The sequence below is a fragment of the Melanotaenia boesemani genome, chromosome 5, assembly GCF_017639745.1.
Source record: "Melanotaenia boesemani isolate fMelBoe1 chromosome 5, fMelBoe1.pri, whole genome shotgun sequence".
In the NCBI taxonomy this organism is placed as follows: domain Eukaryota; kingdom Metazoa; phylum Chordata; class Actinopteri; order Atheriniformes; family Melanotaeniidae; genus Melanotaenia; species Melanotaenia boesemani.
Genome location: NC_055686.1, coordinates 16268968 through 16292140, shown reverse-complemented (window position 1 = coordinate 16292140; position 23173 = coordinate 16268968). Strand labels below are relative to the sequence as shown.

General features: G+C 37.9%; 1 protein-coding gene across 2 annotated transcripts in view; it reads right to left on the bottom strand.

The window, feature by feature from the left end:
- Positions 1-23173, bottom strand: part of pcxb (pyruvate carboxylase b) — a 312844-nt gene that overhangs the window by 264487 nt on the left and 25184 nt on the right. For both annotated transcript variants that reach the window (XM_041985524.1, XM_041985525.1), the window contains exons 8-9: positions 22426-22493; positions 20666-20749 (exon numbers count right to left, since the gene is read on the bottom strand). In XM_041985524.1, the coding sequence (XP_041841458.1) occupies positions 20666-20749; positions 22426-22493 (152 nt within the window). The remainder of the gene's footprint in view (positions 1-20665; positions 20750-22425; positions 22494-23173) is intronic.

The following is a 23173-nucleotide window of genomic DNA, read 5'->3' as shown; positions in this document are numbered from 1 at the left end:
ATCCCTTCCCCTGCTGCCGCCTCCTTCACCCTCCTTTTCCTACCGCTCTCTCTCCCTTACTCCATCTGGAAAAGTGCTCAGAGTAGAAATGGGTTTTGAAAATCTTAGGACTCCAGTTAAGTGCCAACAAATGTGTGTGGGCCTAAGATTTAGCCGTAGTTTGTGTGGGTGTCACACCCCCGCTACAGTATGCAACAGTCAGAGGAAGAGAAGTTAATAGCAGAAAAAATTAAGATATTTTTGTCTCTAATTATGCGTCTCTTCATTATTTCCACACTGAGAAATGTACAAGTTATATTGTGGCACCTTAAATTATTATTGTAAACCATGCTGACTGAAACCAATTATTAAAAATTCAGTTTTTTTAATGATTATTTTCAACTTTGCCACCAATTTAAGATTTAAATTGTTTTTATATAATTTCATTCCACAATCAACATTGCATCTTTCTAGTTTATAATCACTCCAATAACCAGGAAAACACGACTTTAGACACTACATCTCATTCTTCAGTTTGTTGTGATTTCATAATTTCAGTATGCAGTAACGTCTACAAACCAACTTTTCAAGGATTATCTGACTGGTTTTAAGGTTTAAATAGTTCAAAATATAAATAGTTTAATATATTAAGATCAATTTACTCTCAAGATATTTAGCCAAAAAGTAACTTTGCCAGTAAATCAACGAACAAACACACAAAAATACACACCTGACAAATGGGCTAAACATTTTACAAATCACCAGCAGAGTTTTTAGAAAACTAAAACTGAAGGTTCTGTAAAGCCAATATGGTTTTAATGAAAGTATATATTAGGTAATAAAATACACATCTTCCTCCTCATATGATCAACTTGTACACTTCTTGAGGCCCATCCATCCTTTGTCTCCAGCTAGCTGGTGTTTGTTGTTTCAATGGTATAATACACTAAAGAAAACCAAGATCTACAACATTCTTGTAGCAGTGAAACAGTAAATGTTTCAGACTATTTTGCTGCCATGCCAGGGTCAAAGTTAAAACCAAGGGGTCTGAGTCTAAATGAGGAGGTCTCAACAATATTGCTGATAAAATGAAATGTTCTGGAACCAGCACAGGACAGAAGCAGTATGCCTGTAAAAGGAGATTAATGGACAGCATTCAGAATCACTCTGCAAGCTGAGTGTCTACCTCCTTTTGTTAATAAGCAGAGGAAATGGTGAAGATGAAGAGGGGGGAAAAAACTTGACATTGATCTCAAGAAGCTGAGGGGGGTAAAAGAAAAAAGGAGGACAAGGTGACTGCAGCCTTGCACATATCCTACATGGATAATCAGGTAACTTAAACAGCTGATGTCAGCAATCTACTTCTATGAGGATTTTAAGTGGATAAAACTGTGCACACATTAGTTTAAAGTTAACATCTCATCTATTTATAAATGTGAAAAGAAAGTAAAGAACATGTGTTTTTCCGCCTCTTCTACTTTGGACTGCAAGAGTCAATATCTCCTCTTTCACTCGGCTGCACCAAAAACAGCCTAATTCAGATGACAGGGTATTTGCTCCGCGATCATGCTTCCATGTGAGGAAACAAAAATGGCTCATCTACTGTTTTTCACTCAAGACTGAAAAAAAATACATCTTTCTAGTTTAATTTCCCTACAGGCAACTTCTCCCTTTCCTCCTTATCAGATTCCACTTTTTTAACTAAATGCAGCAGTGCATTATGGCTTCAAGTCTTCTGCCTGTGTTACAAGATTTGTGTAATGCGTGTGGTTTCATACAACACTCGCGGTTTGCGAGTAGATCACACTGCTACTGACAGATCAGGATGTATGGTTTTTGGACACACTGTTGAATCAATGTGACATTTTGTGCATTCAAGAAATGTGGATGGCCAAACAAGACCTTGACAAGTTGAACACTTTACACACAAACTTCCATGGGGCTGGAGAGTCCACTAGCAATCTCAGTACTAGACTGGCTCGTGGTAGGTGGTGTTGCCATTATTTGGAACATCAAATATGACTCATTGGTAAAGGTGATGCGTATAATGTTGACTGGGCCATAGGGCTAGAGTTTCATTATAATGAAAAGAAATTTACTATTTTAAATGTCTATATATCTTATGAATCTTATGAGCATGAGTATCTGAATAGGTTAGCTTTTATACAGTCCTTTATAGAGAACAGCTCATCCTGTGTCTGTCATGGGTGGCTTTTAATGCCAACGTACTGGATAGTAAATCCTTATTTGTGAAACATCTGCAGCAGTTTTGTATTGATTCTAAATTAACTATCCAGTAAATCTCTTTTGCCTGATACAAGTTTTATCCATATCAGTGATGTAGAATGGTAGAAGGGTACCACTGCCTTAATGTGTTCAGATGTGCTAAAAAAACATACAAATGCTAGATTAAATATGCACTCAGTTGTATTAAGAAAAATGAAAATGCAATGAAAGACTCTTTGCCAGAAAGTTGCAAAATAATCCCACTGTCTTCTGGAGAGAGGTCAAGGCCTTGAATGATAATAAACCCCCCTTTCCAATTGATACTGAAAGTGTTAATAGCCCAGAAAAAATTGCTGAGACCCGGTGCAAGTACTATTTTAACCTTTTTAACTGTGTTAAAAGTAACTCAGTATCAATCAGACACTTACTTACCTCGGTGTGGAAATGATGGTGAGGGCAGCAATCGTTCATGATGCTACAAAGCCTGTGGTATGGACCACATTACAGCAGAACATTTAACATATGCCAGCCACAGACTCAGACCGCTGTTGTTCATGTGCTTTATTGGATTTCTGGTTCATGGTGTTCTACCTCACTCTATCATGTCTGTAATGTTAGTGCCTGTGCAGAAGAACAAGGCTGTTAGACCCTCTAGTATAGACAATTATCAACCTATTGCATAAGCCAGTATCTTGTCTAAAATACTGGAGAGAATACTCTTGACAAAAACTAGAAATGTGTATTCTTACTATTGACAATCAGTTTGGCTTCAATACTGACCTGTGTATATATGCACTTAAAGAGATTGTACTTAATCACACAAGCTATAATTCATCAGTATTTCTATGCTTTATTGATGCATATAAGGCATTTGACAGAATCAATCATGAAAAATTATTTTTGAAATTACTAGATAGAGATGTTCCTACATTTTTGGTGAGAGTTTTAGCCTTTTGGTATGCTGGTTTACAGCAAATGTTGAAAGTGTGTTCTCAGTATGGCATAGATTATGGTGTAGAATATAATGCTAAGAAAAGCCAAATAATGATAGAAGCGCTGGGGGTAGGAATTCAGCTTTTCCTATCTTATCTGTCTGACTGTCCTCTGCATGTGTGTGAGGAAATTAAGTACTTAGGTCATTGCATATCTGACGACTGGAAGGATGACAAAGACATCCCATTGACAGTGTGTAAAATTTTTGCTCAAGCTAACATGCTGATAATAAAATTTTCTATGTGCTCTGATTCTGAAGCAGTCCCTGTTCAGAACCTTTGTCACACCCTTTTCTACTGGTCAACTACAGTCAAACTACAGGAAAATGAGTATGCAGAGGCTCAAGGCCACCAACAATGATGCAATGAGGTTGCTACTTGGTGTCCCTAGGTGGCATAGTACTAGTCATCTGTTTGTGGCCACAAGGGTTGTCAACTATTGAGGCACTCTTAAGGCAGCTGCTGTTTAGTTTTATGTGTTGATGGATAGGTCAGACACCCACATAAGCCCTCTGAAAAGCTGCTGTTCACTTCTAAACTGAGACAGAACTGGTGTAACAGTTTGTATGTCTTGTAATGTGCAATAACCATGATTGGTATTTTCCTTTTTAATACCATTTATTCTCTATGTTGTTTGTTGTAAGCTTGAGTTTTATGGACCTGTGTCTGTAAACCAAGTTTATTATTATTGTATCGGGAAGTTGGTCTCATTTCCTCTCAGTTTTCAGGCAGAGATAGTAGGGATCAGGAGAGTTGTAGACTATACGGAAGACTTAGATAGACATGGTATACATCATCAGGATGCCAAGTGAAGAGGAAAGCAGTGCAAACTCATCACCACTGTAAAATAAGGCCAGACAGGAAAACACCCCAGGGTGATGCTTATAATTTCATTACCAACTTAAGTGTAATTTACAAGCTTCTGCCAAAAAGTAGCCCTGTGTGCCTGGCATAAGTCATGGACTGATTTCTTTCTGGCAGAAGCGGCCCCTTATTAATTTAATTAGAAATTAACTGAATTGTTGGGCTTCCTGCCAGAAGAGTTTAATGTCAAACTGAGGATGACAGTGGGAATATGTTCAGTAAATAGATGTTGCTCAAGGGTCACCTACTTACCTTCCAAAGAAAACAAGTTGTGGGGGCTCCAAAATAAAAACATTGACATGCAGAATTGGTGCTGATGCATAAAAAACTGGGACATTTAGAGAGTAACTTGGCTTGACACAAACACAGATTAAATATTTAAATAGTTTACTAATAGCCTCATCAAATTCAGCATACAAACATCACTGGGTATTGGAACTGGCTTGTCTCAGTGTGACCATAGTCATGTCCAAATGTGTTACAGTCCGGTCCTGTTTGATTACTGCACATCCTCAAGTCTGTTCAGCATTGTGTGTCACAAGCAGAAACAAGGAAATGGGCCATGAAGCAGTGGATTATACCAGATCTGCATTTGTACTATTGCAAAACTTAAAAACAAAAACAAAAAGCTGCAAACAAAACAGAAAACACAAAGTGATAACACACACAAGTGAGTCATCTTGTGGTAAAAAGTCTAAAGCAGAGGTCAGACTCACAAGTAATAGCAAATTAGCTCTGCTAATATTACAACAGTAATTGGTTCTAAGCAGTCCAATCGCTCTATTAACCCGTTTGATGCAATAATAAATTTCTCGATGAGTTGCATTTGTCATCACCTTGAAAACAAGTAAAGCTTGTGACTCCACTCAAGAGGAGAAGGATTAGAGGTTTTATCCACTTTTAGGCAAGCATGGATTAAATGAGAAATGGTCCTGCTCAGAAAGGATATAACAGTGGGTCTCAAACCTTTTCAGCAACGTACCTCCTGTGGAATCATTTCCAGTACCCCCAACCAATGCAATTTTTTTTGTTTGTGTGTGTGTGTGTGTGTGTGTGTGTGCGCGCACGCACACACAGCAGTAAAAAAAAAAATGCTGTGTCATGATTGCCTGATTAAAATGTATAAGAAACAACTTCAAATTTCAAACATTTGAAAATATTTCAGTAAAAATGTCCTCATGTTATTTAATCATCTCAGCTTTTTAAGAATAGGACATGTTTGTAAATATTACCATCAACATATTAAACAAAATCAACAGACATCTGTGGATTTAATCCTGGTGGAGTGAAGCTAAGTCCCCAGGTTTGCCCACAACTTGCTCAACAACATCTGTTCCCATTTTAGGGACAGATTCTAACTTTTCTTCTGTGTTTTTGTCCAGCATCGTCTCTGCTGGTGCAACAGCAGCAGGCAAGAGGACTTCTGTGATGATGATGGTTTTTTGGCCTTAACCACTAGCAAAGACCCCACAGAAGAAGCCTCAAGCGCTTTTGATGATGTGATGAAGGCTTTTCACATTGTGTCATGCCAACTCAGGAAATTTCTTCCTAAGAATTTCTTTCCAACATGATAGGCATGCTTTGTGGTGAGATGCCGCTGGAGATGTGCTGTCAGCTCGTCTCTACCCACATAAGAAACGTAAAGCTTTGAGTGGGTTGCAGTTCATGAATGTAAATTATAATAAAACATATCCACTTAAATACCAAAAGCACTGTACCAGCTTTACTTTGGCCTTGTTTGGCTCGACTTTGTTTGAAGCGTAGCAGCAATGCAGCTTCAAACTATGACTCCACTGTTTAAAGTTGTGGCAGTGATAAATGAAGGACAGGTGGGATTTGAGCCAAAAATGTAAAAAGTCCAGTTATAAACAGAATAAATGCACATTTTAGTTTATTTATATCAAGAAGTCCAGGTCAAGTTCTGGCACTTCTATATGGGGCCAGAGCCCAGCAATCGAATAGAATGGTTTAGTTTTTATGGTTTTCAAGTTTGAGACCAATTTACGCTCCCAGCATATAATAGTTTACACTGCTTAATCAGTTGATTGCAATTTTCAGCTTGTTTCGATGAGTTGATTGCCTTCAGACCCATTTAGGCCTTCACTTCTCAGTGATGCTGTTTAACATCACTTAAGTCCATTTTAGATAATATTGCAGCAGCAATTCGACTAGGTAAGACTTTATAACATATATCACTTTTAATGGTGCCAAAGTGTAAACTGCTGCAGTCACATTATGGACAGACAGGCACAGCAGTTAAACATTGATCAGATATGTGATCTACTACTCAAAGGAATCCCAGATACTGCATGTTTAAATAACAGTGCTGCCCTAACTTTTCAACCTAGTTAGGATGTAGTTTTGTTAATGTGCAAGCTCCATGTGTTTGGTACAGAGAGACGAGTGGGAGAAACATGTCACCATTTCTGCCAGCAGGCTGGAACATATACGTAAAACTGCTGCTGTAAACAAAGTCACTATAAAGATGCTCAGATCAGCAAAAGCAAGAGAAGTTACATTTAGACCAAGAATATTTAAGGACAACTGACAGCCATATAAGCCAGAAGGTTGTTGGAAATGAGCTGGCATGTATCTGTTCTGCCTTGACCTGAACAGCCTAGTTCAAGAAAGCCTCTTTTCGACTCACCCTTAGTACTTACTCGGCTTTCCTTAGGTTTTCCATTACAATTGCGTACCACCTCAATGCGTGGGTTAACAGTTATAGCTAGGTGGTCCAAAAGTCCCATGACCATTTGTATGTGGATGATGACAAACATTGAGGTGATGTGTACCTATTGCTTCAACTAAATAGATCCAACAACTTATGAAGTTCTGAACAATAACTCATTCGAGTCAAGTGTGTTGGTGCAGGGACACACTGAAAACCTGCAGGGCTGCGGCCCTCATAAGACCAAATTGAGTAGTCCTCATCTACAGCTGGAAAAGTACAGGAGAGTTTGGCAGGGTTCTTATGAAGGAGTTGCTTTCATCCAGTGACGTCACTCCCTGGCCAATCAGTAGGCTGCAGCCTGTAGATGTCACATTTTCATCTCGACTCAGCCTGGAACTTGAGCCAAGTAGGCGTTTATTTTTTTTAAGTAGGCGTTTAAAAAGTACCTGGTACCATGGGGTTACTAGCCAATAGAGACCCTAAACATTCAGTTGAATAAGGTCAATAGGTACTTGTGGGAAAGAGCCATAAGAGTGCTCACTGAAGTCTCAAATATGTGTCTTCTCCTCGTAAAAGGACATGCATAATTTATAAATACTTTTTTTTAAACATAAATTCAATAGTTTTTCAGAGAAATCTGTTTAAAAAGCATTTCCACTGCAGCTGAAGCTCTGATTACATATTCATGAGTTCAAATGCTTCAACACATCACCATTTTTACACAATGCATTTCTTAGCCTGATATTAATTTATGGTAAACCTGCAAGTTATGAGAAAACTAACTACAGATGGAGCTGTGTGATAGTGCAGCTTCTCCTGTAGCCCACAGCAAAGACTGAGGTAAAGATGTTTCTTTTTCTCTTGATGGTAAAACTAAGCTCTAACAGTGTAATTGAACATTCTTTAGTATAAACACTGTTGAACAAGATAATCCATATAAAATATTTCCAGCTGCTTCCATCCCAACACGATGGCATAACATTACTGAACCTTTCAAAAGGCTGATATGAATTGTTCAGATGAATTAATAATCCAAATTCTTTTTGCATGTCAGCAGTTCTACATAACAAAAACAGAAGTACTGGGGGTAAAAGCCTCTTTACGCTCCTAATCTAATTGTATTCAATCTGGAATGATTTTTTTTTTATTCAGCATATTCAAACATTCATTCAAACCTACTGAAATTTGGAAACATATCTTCAGCTTAGTGACAGTTTAAATATGCATATTTATTATGAGTGGCATCAGAACCAATGTTGTTGACCAGTCTTAACCCATTATAAGCATATTTGTTCAGTTCCTGTCTTGGCTGACCAACAGGGTTTTAAGCCAATGTTTGATTAAGAAATAATGGCTAAAAAGCAGACGTCAAACACTTGCATCATTACAATTCTACAGTGCACTCATGACAAGAAAAATCTATTGTGCCAAGACATTTTAGCTGTAACAAAAATCACAATTAGCAATTTCAAGATAATATTCCTTCTGCGATGATGGGACATTTTTTTGTTCATAAGAACTTCTTCCTAATGTTTTTACTTCACATTGTGTCACAAACCTTCCTTAAACTTGCCTTCTACCAATTTTTCTCATGATCCTTCCAACTTTCTTTTTGCTCCAATTTCTCAGAGCACAGTTGGCTCGAGTTTCCCCCCTAGCTGGCAGACAGAATCAATACCTCCCATCTTTTGTCTTATCCTTGCTTCCTCTCGTCTCAGTCCCTTCATTATATGAAGACCTCGCTTCATTTTTGGATGAGAGTTTTTTCTTCTCGTTCAACCCTCCCCAAAAATGTAATCTAAACTATACAGATCCTTTCCTCCATCCCTCTATTTTTGTCTCTATCCCTCGACTGACTAAGATGACTTAATTACTCATTTTGTCGTCTGTATTCCCAAAAAGCTTTACACATCTTACAATTATCATTAGCAATTGATTTTCTATGCTGAAAATAGCTGCTATCTACTTATAAGTGCCAATGACACCCTGATATGCAAAACTATTGCTCTGGTTTACACCACCTGCATTACACACACCACACCAGAATCACAGGGATATTTAAAAAAATGAGACAGTAAGATTAAGAACAGCAGGAAAACAGAAATTTAAAGAAGAGTGACAGCATCTCGTGGTACTGATCTGGTGTTTTAAAGGACAATTGTTTTAGGATTCATGGGTGGGGTGTTTAAAATGAGAAGCATCCAGACTGATGACCATATTTAAAAATTTGAGACAATATATGAACATTTAAGTAATCAGTCATTATCAATACTGGTATTCATTTTATTAACCATGACATTAAACACGCTATGGTGTCCATGTTACACCATTTAAAGTGATCAAAGCCAAACACTGGTGTCATGGCTAACAATTGTTCCTAGAGGTTTTTTGCTTATTGGAATAATAACGTTAAGGGCAAATTCAAGGTACCTTTCTGAAAGTCTTAAAATTATGTAAAAGGGCAAACTTTAAATAAACTTCACTGATTAAACCAAAGGACATTGCAATATGGCCGACTAACGTAAAAGTTAATCTTAGGATACAAAGAATCTAAGATAGTCTGGATCATTACTCATCACAGAATTTGGAGTCAAATACAGGTAAGAGAACAAGCTTCATTCATCCTACTGCATACACTGTAAATTAATTTCAACGTTAATTATTTTACATCACATCAACCACTAAGTAAACACTTGGCCGTTACAAAGTGCGTCATGGGAATATGTCATGCAGAGAGCAGGTGCTCCTGCAGCATGTTTACTGCTTACTGCTGTATGTTGCAAAGATGAATAATATTTGATTCCACTGAAGCTCTTGGACTGACAGAACAGGGAAAGAAAGTTTAGGTAAGTAGGATAGCATAATATACAGGGATCAGGGATAAAAAGTACCTTAAAATATTACCAATAGCCTAGCTAAGACAAAGTCAGATAAAGCAAAATTAATAAAAACAAACAAGATGGAAACCAATAAATGCATGAGCTCATTTTGGAAAAAAAACGAAAAAAAAAAACAAAGAGTCCTAAATCCTAAAAAGACTACAAATACCCTAAAAGTACGTGTCTCTAAGCGGTAATCATGTTTACAGTACACTGACCACCTCCAGGGACGAACTGTCAATCTGAATTCGTGAGCTCTTCCAGTGTATGTATGTCTGTCTACAGGGGACATGATCCGCCTGAGTGAGTGCATGCCGTCTCTTCATTCACCGTCACCATGGTGATTGACAGCAGAACTAATTCCACGTTTAACACCCTCGGTGGATTGACAGTCTTGTGTGCACACAAGCACAGCTTTACAGGAGGACATGGAGCGCACAAGGTGGCAGCAAAGAAACAGATAAGCACATAAGCCATTTGAACTTTCACAAGTTTGTCCTGAATGCACCGACAGTCGGAGCTGTTATTCCTTTTAACTGCTTTCCATGCATTTTCAGCGCCTTCAAGTCATTGTACAACTTCCTATACAAATACAGCTTTCTCAGTTGATGACAGAAGCCGCAATGAGCAGAAGAGGTGAGGAAAGTTGGAACATTCAGTCAATTTGAAAAGAAATTAAAAAAAAAAAAAAACACCACCTTTGGAGACTGCAAGTCATAACTACATTAACTGTTTTAAAAGCAACCTGTCAGTATTGTTTTTGTTAATGAAATACCATTGATGATTTTTTTTTGGAGGATAAAAGTTGAACTCAAAAGTAAAATTTGCATTTTACATCTGAGTGGGAGCTGCAAACAAGAAATATGAACCCACCCAAGAATTCTGATCAGTGCAACTTGTTCCCAGAACAAAACCAAAGTTGCACGACATTCACGTGTTGCCTTGTTTTCATTCTGAGAGAGTTGAAGAAGCAGTGTGCCCCAGCAGGACAGTACAACAGAGGGAGAATTATTACTTTCAAACAAACGGATTAGGTCTTCCCTGTCAGATTTCTTTTAGGCTTAGAGTGGTATAGCCAAAAAAAATTAAAAAAATTTACGAAGCCTGTAAAACAACCATATAAACCGCAGTGAAAAGAGGGAAAGCATCGAATAAGTTTAACCACCTACAGGATAACCACCAGCTTGGTATAACAAAGGCCAGCCACAGCATGGAGCAAACAATTCTAAACCCATCATGTTTATTAAATGTTAGGTCTTAAGCATGAAAAACATTTTTAAATTATTTATTATTACAACTTTGATTTTATGTTTTTAACTAAAACATAGTTAGACCAAAATAACAGTGCAGCTTATCGAATCACCCCCTCCCAACTTTAGCTTCATCAGTGAGGTCGGACTGAACAGAGAGGAGGGGGGGGTTGCAGTTTTATTTAATGAATCATTTCAGTGTAAGCAGTTATCTCTTGGAAGTTTTCCTTCTTTTGAATACGTAAGAGGCTTTAGCTAAAAGGCTGAAAATGTCGATGTCAAAATTCTCTCCAATATCATAATCAAATTTCTTGGAGAAATGCGATGCGAGAGCGCGATGTGCGACACTCCCGCCATGGCTGCTGTTTGTCGCGTCCCGTGTGTTGGGTTTCACTTGGTTGGCAATGAATTTTGCCTGTCACTGTCCCCATCACAGCACTACTAGCTCTGAATCTGGGGAAACACTGTATTGCTATGGTACCTTAGAAATAAATGTAGACGAGTCGGATCAGATTACAGTAATCTGATTACTCCCAGATAACTGATTAAGTAAATGCACTGTTTTATAAAAAAAATAAATAAATAAGACTTATCTGAGAACATATTTAATATTCAAGAATAGGTGGTTTACATAATTAGCTGTAAATAGTGATGATTCCCAGCCCTACTTGTATTCTGATACTGTTGATTTGTGTCTGATACTGTAAATAAGCTGGCAAACAAGCACAATATGGAATAAAAAATGCCCTCAAATACATTGAGCAATAATTCATACTTTAAGTTGTGCACAAGCTGACCTAAACATTTTTTTTTATTGTCCTAGTCGTTATTGTCTTAGTTGTTTTAATTTGTTCTTAATTGTTTTAATTGCTTTATTGTATTGTACCATTATTCTTCACTTTATTTTAGATGTGTTGTAGTTTGTAAAACACTTTGTGCAGTAGGACCTGTTGGAAATGTGCTGTATAAATAAACCTAATTATCACATTTACATTTACTTTCTGCTCTTTTACACTTTTCGCTCCATGAGAGCTCTGATTGGGTAAACCTGCCTGACTTTAAAAAACACTATACACTGAGTGAGCGAGACTGCATCATACACTGCGCAATGCAACTGTCACACAAGTGCTAAAAAATGAACTGATAATTACAGCACAAGATTTCTGACAGTAACATTTACTCCTTCCTGTTGAGGTTAAATGGCAAATCTACCACCACCAAGAAATAGCACAGCAAAGTTTACTGAGCATTAAAGTGACCTGTAAATTCACACCTGTTCATTTTAATTTGTCATAAACAGCAAAAAAAAAAAAAAAAAAAAAAAAAAAAAAAATTGGCAAATGATGCCACGTTTTGCTGCCAGACATCCAAAGTAAGCTGACATGTGTACTAAAAACTAACCCACCAGTTGGCTTCTGCTGAATTTAATGTTGCATGTTGTGTGAGGCATGTTCTGTCCTTCACATTTGGAGTGCTAACATACTACTAAGGTTTAAAGAAAGACTGAACTGTGAAACGAGGTAAACCAAATTAATTACAACAGCTTTAAGTGCTTAATCATAGCAGATCATAGACTTGCATTTTCCTATTTGCTTGCACTCCTTCACAGCAGCTACATCTGCCAAAGCGCAGTCATGTTAGAGGCCCGAAGAGTGCCAGAGTAGAGATTGCTGCCAAGCTGCAGTATAAAAATGGCTCCAAGAGCCACTGGAAAAAACCCAAAATGTTGATGAAACAGCAGCACAATGCAGGTAAAAATATAAAGAAAGAAATAAAGAAAGAAAGACCCCAAGCAGGGTTTATCCTTATACTACATCTGAACAAAATAGTTTATATACTTAATATGGGATGGTGCATACACAACAAAATGGTACAACTGACCTAGCTGCTGCTTTTTAATATAAAACTTTCCATTAAAAACAGAATGCATCAAGATTGGATACATTTTGAAAATGTGCAAGCCAAAAAGACAACAAAAAAGTTTACAATACTAGCAGTCTAGTCGCAACAAACTAGTCAACCCCATTCAAAACCTCTCAAGTATCACTCCTCCAAGAGAAGAATTATCTTCATTATCCTGACACGCCATCTGTGATCACTTTGATGGGACAGGATGATACTGGGAATGACTCAACTAGGGATGTGAATCTAAAACCGGTTATATTTAGTATCCGGTTCCAAATTTTCCACAGCATCAGAATCGTGCGCCGCTGGTCTTATCAGTGCCTGGTGTGCGTCTGTTGCTGGAAGAGGTGATCCAGAGTATGGCTACATTTCAGTAAAAACATAATCGCTCAAGGTCTGTAGTAGAAAGACCAACAATAGTAACATATTATAGGACAGACTTGTAGCATTCTGTGGAAGAATCCACGCCCTAATTCAGAGCTCTAAGATCTGGAACTCACTACCATCTGACATGAAGACCATATCTGACTTTAAAAGGTTTATTTCAGGCTTAAGAACTGGCTAGAGACAAACCAAAACTGTATTCATTTTTTAAAACTAATTTTCTGTGTGGGTGTTAAATAGGTTGGATTGTTATAAGCACTGACAATCGAAGACATTTTTTTTGTGTGTGTGTGTGTGTTTTGAGAGGTCAGACATGTGAACATCCCATGTTGTATTTGTAATGTTTTATTGTTTTGCATTGTAATGTATTGTATAAAGTTACTGTTGTCTGTGTTTTTTGTAAAAGCCTAACTAGGGATGGGCATTAAGAATTGGCCTTGGCTAAAATGCTGTAGTGTGTGACATGCCTCATGAAACATACTTGTCCCTATCAAATAAATAAATTTGATTTAGTTAAATTAATGGAGTAACTTCATGCTTTCTCTAAATGCCTGAGGATGCCTCACTGACGAAAATATTCCTGTTATCATTCTATCTGTAGGCTTTTAGCCAGTCGTTAATTTAGTTAGCTCACCTGTAACCACAGATATTCAGACCCAGGTCTGTTATGATTCACCAGGAGTTATCATTAAGACTTAAAAAGACTGTGGGTAATTAAAATTAAAAACTCTGTATGAAATAAATAGAGATGTAGTAACAGAGTAACACAACTCTGGTGTGTATGCGCTACATGCAGACGGTTTATAAAAGCCATTCTGACTTCAAGTGTAAAAACAATTATGGGGGCGTATTTTGCGACGTGGTTTCTGTGTGCGCATCGGGCCATGCGCAATACAAAGAACAGAGGAGAAATGGCGTGCAGTCAACCTAGTGGTCAGTGTTTATTTTATTGCATTGTTGGTTGGATTGGCTGTAACAGACCTGGGTGCGCAAACGTGTAACCATGGCAGCTTTCAATGCAAAGAGCTTATGAACAGAAAATGAATGAGGAGAAGCTGTGTGATCTGATAAGATCAACTCACAGCTTTGTCTTTGTATAGCTAGTAGTTGTTTGCAGCCGTGTTAAGGTTTTAAATGTTGCATATAAGGAGGATGTTATAAGAACAAAAGAAAACATGCATATCTACAGCCTTCAACCGCAGTGATCCAGCAAAACCAAACAAATTAATCTGTTGGCAAATAGAAAATTCATCATAGAGATTCATGCACAGCCAGTCACCAACAAATACACAACTTTTCTTCAATTAACGCAAACCTCTTGGTTCAGTCACAGCCAATTCCAGAGTAATAAAACTGGGGCATGTTATTTTGCATCCTGCATACTTATTACCACAGAGCTGTGGAGCACTAAATAGCAGCCTATTTGTGCACCGATGTTTTCCAACAGCACAACTTTTTAAATTAATGAAAAAGGAGAACTTGTGTCCAAATGGAGGGATTTAAACCAGAAAACAATAGGTCAACCACAGCCTTCAGCGCCATCAACTTCAGTCAGGCAAATTCAAAAATATCTCAACCCACACAGATGTAAAAATACCAGATGCAACTGCTACATGACTGATTTAGTAGTATTAAGGAAAGCCAAAAAAATAAGCAGCAAGCAATGATGCACCCAATCAGTGGGCCAAATATTGGGTTCAATAAAACCTCATTGCTTTTGTGACATGCATAACTCAAAACTAATCTTTTGGCTATGGTATTGCGTGACTTGGTTAAATCACATCAGTAATAGCACTTCTCTTTACTTCACAAAGAAAGCAACATGAGAGCCAGACAATGAGAGCTGAAGAGATGGAAAAACAAAATAAAGCTTTCCATTACTAAGCATACAGAAATCAACTGAGTAGCAGATAACAGCACACAGGGCCATTTCATGTGATTTTCTTGTGATGTCTGACTTCATATCCATCCTGTTGCAGAGAGCTGGAGCAACTTCCTGCAGCCTTGAGTGTTGCCGGACAGCTTTGTTCTCTAGGACGTTCTGTCAGGAAATGTTGTGGCCTGTGGAGTGTTCAAAGACTCTGTTGTTCCTCTGAAAGACACTGATGGAGGTTACTGATGCTGAAGATGGGTTATGTACAGATGGTGAGATGAAGAGGGACATCACCATGGAGCCACTATTAAGATGAAATAAGAGCTTAGAAACAGCAAGTGTGAACAAAAAGAAATGGTGTATACAGTACCAGGCATGTCAAACTGGTCCAGCAAAGGGCCGTGTGGCTGCAGGTTTTTGTTCCAGCCAGCCAAGAGCACACAGTTTGACCAATCAGCTGTCTGAAGACTGAGATCAGTTGATTGAATCAGTCAAATCTGGTGTGCTGCTGCTTGGTTGGAACAAAAACCTGCAGCCACACGGCCCTTTGCTGGACCAGTTTGACATATGTGGTGTATACAATACAGTGCTATGTAAAAAAAGTAGTCAACCCCCTCCCAATCTATGTTTCTATGCAGCTCACATTTTATAAAGATTCAGATATTTCACCCTTAAACACAAAAGCCAAATTGTATAAACACATACGATTAAAAAGCCATCTGTATTTACCAGAGTTACCCAATACAACTTATTACTGTAGTGGGACTCTTTCCAACAGACTTTCCATCCCTTCCCAGGGCCATTCATGCCAAAAACCTCTGCTCTGCAGGAATATCTTGATTCTGGCATTTTATTCAACTACTTTGAGATTTTAGTCAACTATGGCTATTAAACCCTGAATTTGAGGGTCTTGATAGCAACAACCTTTAAATATAGGCAATGATTGTTTAATTTTTCCAACCAACATTTAATACAAGCTATCAAGCTATGGACCCATCACCTCAATGAGACTCTCGTTTAATCCATTAACTGCTTTAAAGCATTACTACACCGAGGTAGAACCAAGGGTTATACTCAAAAGTTAAATAATTCTCCAATTCTAATAGTATTTCTTTAAATCCCCATCCCTACCTTAAAAGACCCATGGTATTAGTGTGTCTATACACCAATCTTCAAAGGCCTAACAGAGTCTGCATAGCCATTAATCAAGAGGCACTACCAAGCAATTCACAACATGAAGGCCAAAAAAGGTCTCCAAACAGGTCAAGGACTAATCATGACTGGGTTTAGAACAATGGACAAAATAAATAAATAATCTGAAACTTTGCAAAATCCCACAAAACAACAAATCCATCACAAAATGGGAACAATTTGGCACCACAACAAATCTGGCTAGAAAGGATAATCTACCAAAACTCATACGAATACAAAGATACAAAGACCCGACAAAACCCTCACTGATGTAGAAAGCTCCACAACACAGACTGATGTGTCTGAATACAATTAATGCAACCCGTTACTAAGCAATTATTTTTTATGAATTGGCTTGTATGAAAGCTTATTATAAATTGCACTAATGTGGATTCGTTTTAATAATTAATTAAAGCCATTTCATTGTTATGTCTTTAAAGTTCCTTGAGATGACATAATTGGCACTAACCAAAAAACACTAATTGAATGGACCACTACAATGTTCACTGCTGAGCTTTATGGAAAAAAGAAAAAAAGAAAAACAATCGGTTACTTAAAAAAATCTAATAAAGTACATTTAGAGTTAACCAAAACACATGCGGGAGACTTGCCAAACACATGGAAGAAGGTTCTTTGATCAGATGAGGCAAAATTTAACTTTATAAATAAAACGATAAATAAAGCTGTTTGAAACAAACTCTTCGCCCCAAGAACAGCATCCCCACACAGAATAATGGTGGTTGCAGGATCATGCTCTGAGGATGCTTTTCATCAACAGAGACTGATGGATGCTGCTGCATCTTCCAAACATATGCTCAATTTTTTTTCCATATTAGTATTTTTGTTTGTATTTGAGGAGTTTCATCCCATGTCAAATTCAAGTATTTCCTAAATTGTTTTTTAATAAAGGTTCAATAAAAACTTTGATAAAAGCAGAAGAAAAGAAAATATGTAAAAGAAAATAAAAGTTCCGACCACCTTAAATTCAAACCGGAGTACATGCTCAATGCCATTAACATCCACCTGGTTAAGCATCCACACCACCCTGCAGCAGGGTCACCTGCACTTTTAGAACTATGTTATGCTAGAATGTGCGACACAAATGTACTGAAGTCAATCATTTCCAATTCTATAAAAAAGGCCTACATGACTCATGAAAAATGCATATCTTGAATCACCGCATGCTCTTTTGCACAATTTGTACATATGTAAGCCGTTAAAAATGCATACACATTAATACTCTCTGAGTGCCAAAGTTCATCCTCTGTTTTGCTTAGGGAGCATATTTCAAGATCTGCAGCGAGCTGGGCTCAGCTCTGAAGTGGAAACTTTTGCTGTGGGGACTGCCTCAAAGTAAAATGTAGTCTCAACTCATAGCAGGGAAATGCAACAACAGGACTGGAGAAGGTGATGGTTGAAAAGAGGTCTAGAAAAAGAAAAAAGCAGGATCAGGAGAGGAGAAAGTGAGACCCCTGGTGATAATCTGCAAATGCTGCAAGTTTGATCCTTGAGCTCTGTGTGCAAGACGGTGTACATGTTTGTATGGCTATAAAATAAAGTGTAGAATTCAGGGCTTATCCAACACACAGACGGAGTGCCTTCACTAGTCACACAGGGGTCAAATGAAAACATTTTTACCTACCTGTAACCTCAGAGGTTCTCCCTTAGTAGCTGGTAGCATCACATTTAGTAGCACTACAGACTAGAAACACTGATGTTCAAGTTATTTTGTATGTAGATTTAGTTGTAACAAACTATTACTGAAGTATAGATTGAAAACTTAAAGCAACACTTACAGCTCTGTCTTCAGACATGGAACTGGTACTCATCCTCTTATCCAGCTCATCAATGAGGGTAAATTAAATCATTACATAAAATGCTAAATTAAAGTCAAAATTAGACCCCAAGCTAATCTAATTTACATATCAAAATACTGCTGCTTTGTCACTTTTTACTTATGTACAGATTCTTAACCAACATACTGTTTAGCCAATGATCATTGCTTTTTTTTTTCCATTAGCATTTCCCCAGTATCATGACCAAGATGACACTAATCCTGAAACCATCATCTTGCACCAGATGTAAAACTATTTTTGCTTTGCACTACAGAAACTTTAAAGTTTTGCAGGTCAAATTATATCTGCTCTGTTCAAATTAACTTAATGCAACAGCGATCGCCAACTGCAAGAAGAATTAGACATTAAAATTTTCATCTGAAAAAAGATTGTTCTCCTGTATGTGACTGCTAAAGGTCCTTTTGGTGCATTCAATTTGTACCTGGAAGTCAGATTTTCTGAGTTCCCAAGTAGGAAATGCAACAAGAACAGTCCTTGAAGTCAGACATCTGACTCGGAAAGTTGGAGGAAACTCACTAGCTCCAACTACACCCATTCAAGATGGCAGTTAATTTCCAGCTCAGACTTCCGATTCAAATCGAATGCACCACTATACAGCAGGATGAAGAGGTGATGGAGCTGAGATTTTTCATTGTAAATTTGTTTCCAGTGAACATGGAAATTGGTTTGAGTATGTATGCATGGTGTAGCCCAGTTGTTACCCATCCTGTTATTTAAAGAGCAATGCTTTCATTTCACATAACCCACAGTGAAGTCCTGGCTGGGAGTTCTCCTCTGTTAATACACACAAAGAAGATCAGAAGTCAATACTTGACCAAGGTCATATCATGAAGTTTCCATTTCCCTTACATAACCATCATATCAACCTAATTTCTGGACTAAATCACCATCCTCTTCCTCTACTCCTCCCACCTCACTTCCATTCATTCTTCAACTGGGCCATTACCCAAGAAGGCCATTTTTTGAAATCTCCACTGAGCGATGAGGCTCGACTTTAAGTGATGCCGTCATAGTTGAGCCACCTTGTCTGCAACAGTAAACCCAGACAAATCATTTTAAAAGGCCAACTACAAGGTGAGCTTTACCAAGAAATGTTTTCTTTATTTGGGGAAAAAAAAAAAAAAAAAGTGAACAACAGTGACAATCACCCAGCTGTCATTAAAAACCGTTCAAACTCTCATTTCCAGAATTGCATTTGCTATCTGCACAGCTGACATTTCAGCCTATTTTCAAATTCCATTTGCGTTTCCACAGTTTGGCTAAGGACACATTTTACCCTCATTTCAGTCACAAGCAGACGACATTGAAATTCCAAGGAGGAATGCAGTTATTTTACAAAAACAATTGTGGACTTGAAAAATGGACAGCGGTGAGAATCTGTGTCGACTGCAACCCAGTAAAGCAGAGTCCTCACAAGGAAAGCTGTTTCATTTTCAGCAAGTCCTTTTTCCTCCAGTCAGCCAACTTTTCTTAAATGGTCAAAACTTTTCCCAGAACATACCTACACAATACAGCTGCTTCATCAGGCGACTGTTCCATTTTACAGAAAATACATATTAATTTGTATATTCAGTCATTTCTAAGCATTCAGACCCAATCCACAAAAGTTTTAGTACAAAAAAAAACTACATGATGAAGTAAAAGCTGCTTTCTTTCTCACACCATATTTTCCAGTGATCTTTTTATCTGGTGATGACTGAACATCTAAGTAGATTTCTGCAACTGCAGTCTGACAAAGTCCAGCATAAAGTTTACACAACAGTTGTCCTTAACACCTGCCTAAACCCAGCCAGGAAAACCAGTGCAGTAAGCCAGGGTGGGGTGATGAGGGGGGGGTTAGGATTATGATGACAGAACAGATCAAATAAAACTGTGATTGCCATGTTTAAAAGAAGAGAGACAAAAGAAATGTTCTCTTGTATGTATGTGCAACATAAATGCTGACATCAACGTGGAGTTGATGCACGACTGTGAGCATAGGAGCTTGTTCTTCACGTTTGTGGAGGTGGTACAAGAAAAAAAAACAGATGTTCCCAGATCAAGCTTGATACGTCTGCTTTTACTGGCATGTATAAATTAATTACAAATGGGATTCACAAACAATGACCGCTTTCTGAACATTTATGAACTAGAGTGTGGATATTAAGCTTAAGCTGGATTTATACTCGCACAATGTCTGCGTAATGTTGACTTTGGCATCATCGCCGTATGTTCTGCGTAGGTCCGTGAAGGCTCAATGCGCACCGCTTAAAATTTTAGAAAGCCTACAAGTTAACAGCAGCAAAACTTAAGACTGATGTTTGATGTAACCAGGTGCTTGTTAGGCTAGTGGGAACAACTGACTGTTTGGCACATCAAGTGAGGAATAGCATCACTCTTGTGCATATGCACACAGCCTGTCAACATCAATAGCATGCCTAAATGAAGTTGTAAGTCTAGTATTAAAGAATCCATATCTAAGTAAGTGAAAGGCGATGCTTTAACAAATTGATTTTGGACAATTTAAGAAGTAGAGCCCATCTCTAAAAAGTGTTTTAAAGAGGGAAAGAAACATGAACTTTGTGGCTAGCTGTCACCAGCTAGCATACAACATACCAGTTTGGCCAGGTTGACGGCATCAGAGTGAAGTTTGTCTCTCAGATGAGGGTCCAGCTGGAACGCAGGTGCAATTTCCACAACCTGAAAACAACAAGACCTTATCAATACTGTCTGAGACTAATCGTCATAATAAAAACAATTACAGCAACAGTTGCAAAGTTCATTATCTCTACTACACTGCTCTTTAAATCTGCTGCTAATACAGAGCTGCTAAACTGATTTCCATTCTTCCTAATCTACTCTTACTCATAAGAAACTGGCTCTAATGATTTGTTTAACATGTAAAATATGCACTGAGGTTACAGTACTCAGCTCTGATCTACTATACCGTAACATCCAACTCTCCAACTTTGCTTAGACAAAAAGTGCCACTGTTGACACACCAGATGTCAAATATCTTTATTAGACAAGCAGCCGGTGTGTGGCATTGAGAGCACAAATGAGACCAACATAATAAAGCCGTGGGTGGTGAAATCACCACAATGAGACAAAACAATGAGTTAAAATGATGCTAAAATGCTCTATGGGTCTGCAGTAGACGGCACAGTTGGCAGTTAATTGTGGGTTTATAACCAGAAGTGGCCCCTTTTTGATCCTTTTTTATATTACATAGCAGGCTTTTCTATAGTGATTCTAAGTCTGCACACAAATCAGCAAATTTACTCCAAGCTCTAAACTGCTTTGCCATAAACATTTAATAACTAAAATTTGTTTCTATTTTCCATGTCTGACTCATAGCAATTACAAATGATTCGTTCCATCTGCTTTACTCGTGACAACCAGTCTTCTCTTGTGGTCTGGAGGCTGGATGACTGGCATTCAACATATTGGGGCTGATCCGTTTAGTTCCAAACAAGTCAACCTATCCATGAGAAATAAGTTCAAGACATGACCCATGTCTGATTGGGAAAATGTCTCCTAAAAGAAATAAATTAAATCTAATCCAAGTTATTAAACCAAATGAATAAATAACGCGTGACACACAACTTGCTGCATCATTGCTGAACCATCTCAAATTTCAACACACAGCTATTATTGTTTCTCAGATTCAAAGAGATCTGAGATCTGGAGCGAAGGCAGATTAAACCTAACAGAATCAAAGACCAGCAGCTCTGGCATGAACAGAGATGCTAACATGATTATCATTTATAATTTGATTAAAGTGAAAGGATAAAAGTGATGAAAATACATGATTAAAACTGCACTGAGGTGACAGTGTAATGAAATATTACACATGTTGATCTGCTTCCTCTGACTAAAGCTTTGTTACATTAAGCGACTACAGACTAATTTCTATTTTCTCTTTCTTGTGATATTGAGACATTTATGTTTCATTAGACAATGTTTGGCTAATAAAGAAGAATCAATTGAGTCACACTGAAAAGGAGCCGTTTTTGTTGATTTGGTGGAGGATTATGCAAGTCCTGCAGTTACTGTTTAGACTTCAATTCACAGCATTAGCACAGGGTAATTGTTATTGAAATACAATCTGCTTACTCCCTGCTGCTAAGAGCAGTCTTGGAGCAGTTAACCAGTATTTATAATCACTTTATTAATATGTTATTTGCATGGCCTTATGTTTGCCAAAATAAAAATCCAGAAGACAGTGCTGCTTGATTTCTGCTAATGACCTTTGCTTCATGCTTTCCCATCATTACCATTCACTTCATGCAACACAATCCAGAAAATATGTCTGAAGACAATCTTAAATACCAACATTAAATGTGGTTGGATGAATTTTAAAGTGGGGAATTCACCTTTTGGTGTCGTCGCTGAATGGAGCAGTCCCTCTCATACATATGAATGACGTTACCGTATTTATCACCTGAGGAGAAAAAAAAGAGAAAGAAGAGGGAAAATAGTTGCATGATTAAAAAGGAGGAGTCTTTGTTCTTAGTGTTCATTGTGAGGCAACCAAAGCCTGTGTCCCATCTGACATTTTAAGCCAAAATAAACATTTTAACTATTCAACCATGGTACTAAATAAGTGAAGGTCATGTTAGAGAGGCAGCCGTAAGCATTTTCAAACTTAAAGGCTTTAGCTCTGACAGTCAAGCGAAAGTAAAGATGCAAGCAAAATAAATATTTATGCAGCTATACTGCATTATGACTATGGTTAATGGTGCTGCTTGGACTAAAAATGATGCATCTTGTAGTCCTTGCATCCATTTCCACAGATGGTGCTCATCTAACGATCCCCAGATCACAGCTTGTGACAAAGGTAGATCAGGCTTTTTCCATTAGAGCCCCCACCTTATGGAACTCGTTGCTTACTGCACTCAAGCACCACATCTCTCAATACCTTTAAATCCCTCCTTTAAACTTTCCTTTTTCTGATGAATATATTACAAGTCCATTAGTGCTGATCTGGCTGCCTGGTCCCACCTTTTCTAGGTTAGCAATTCTGTAACCTTGGGAAGAGGCTACATACAAACTTACTTACTGTTATTGTTGGTAATATTATGGTCGTTACTGTTGCCATTACCATCGCCAGCCTTTTTAACT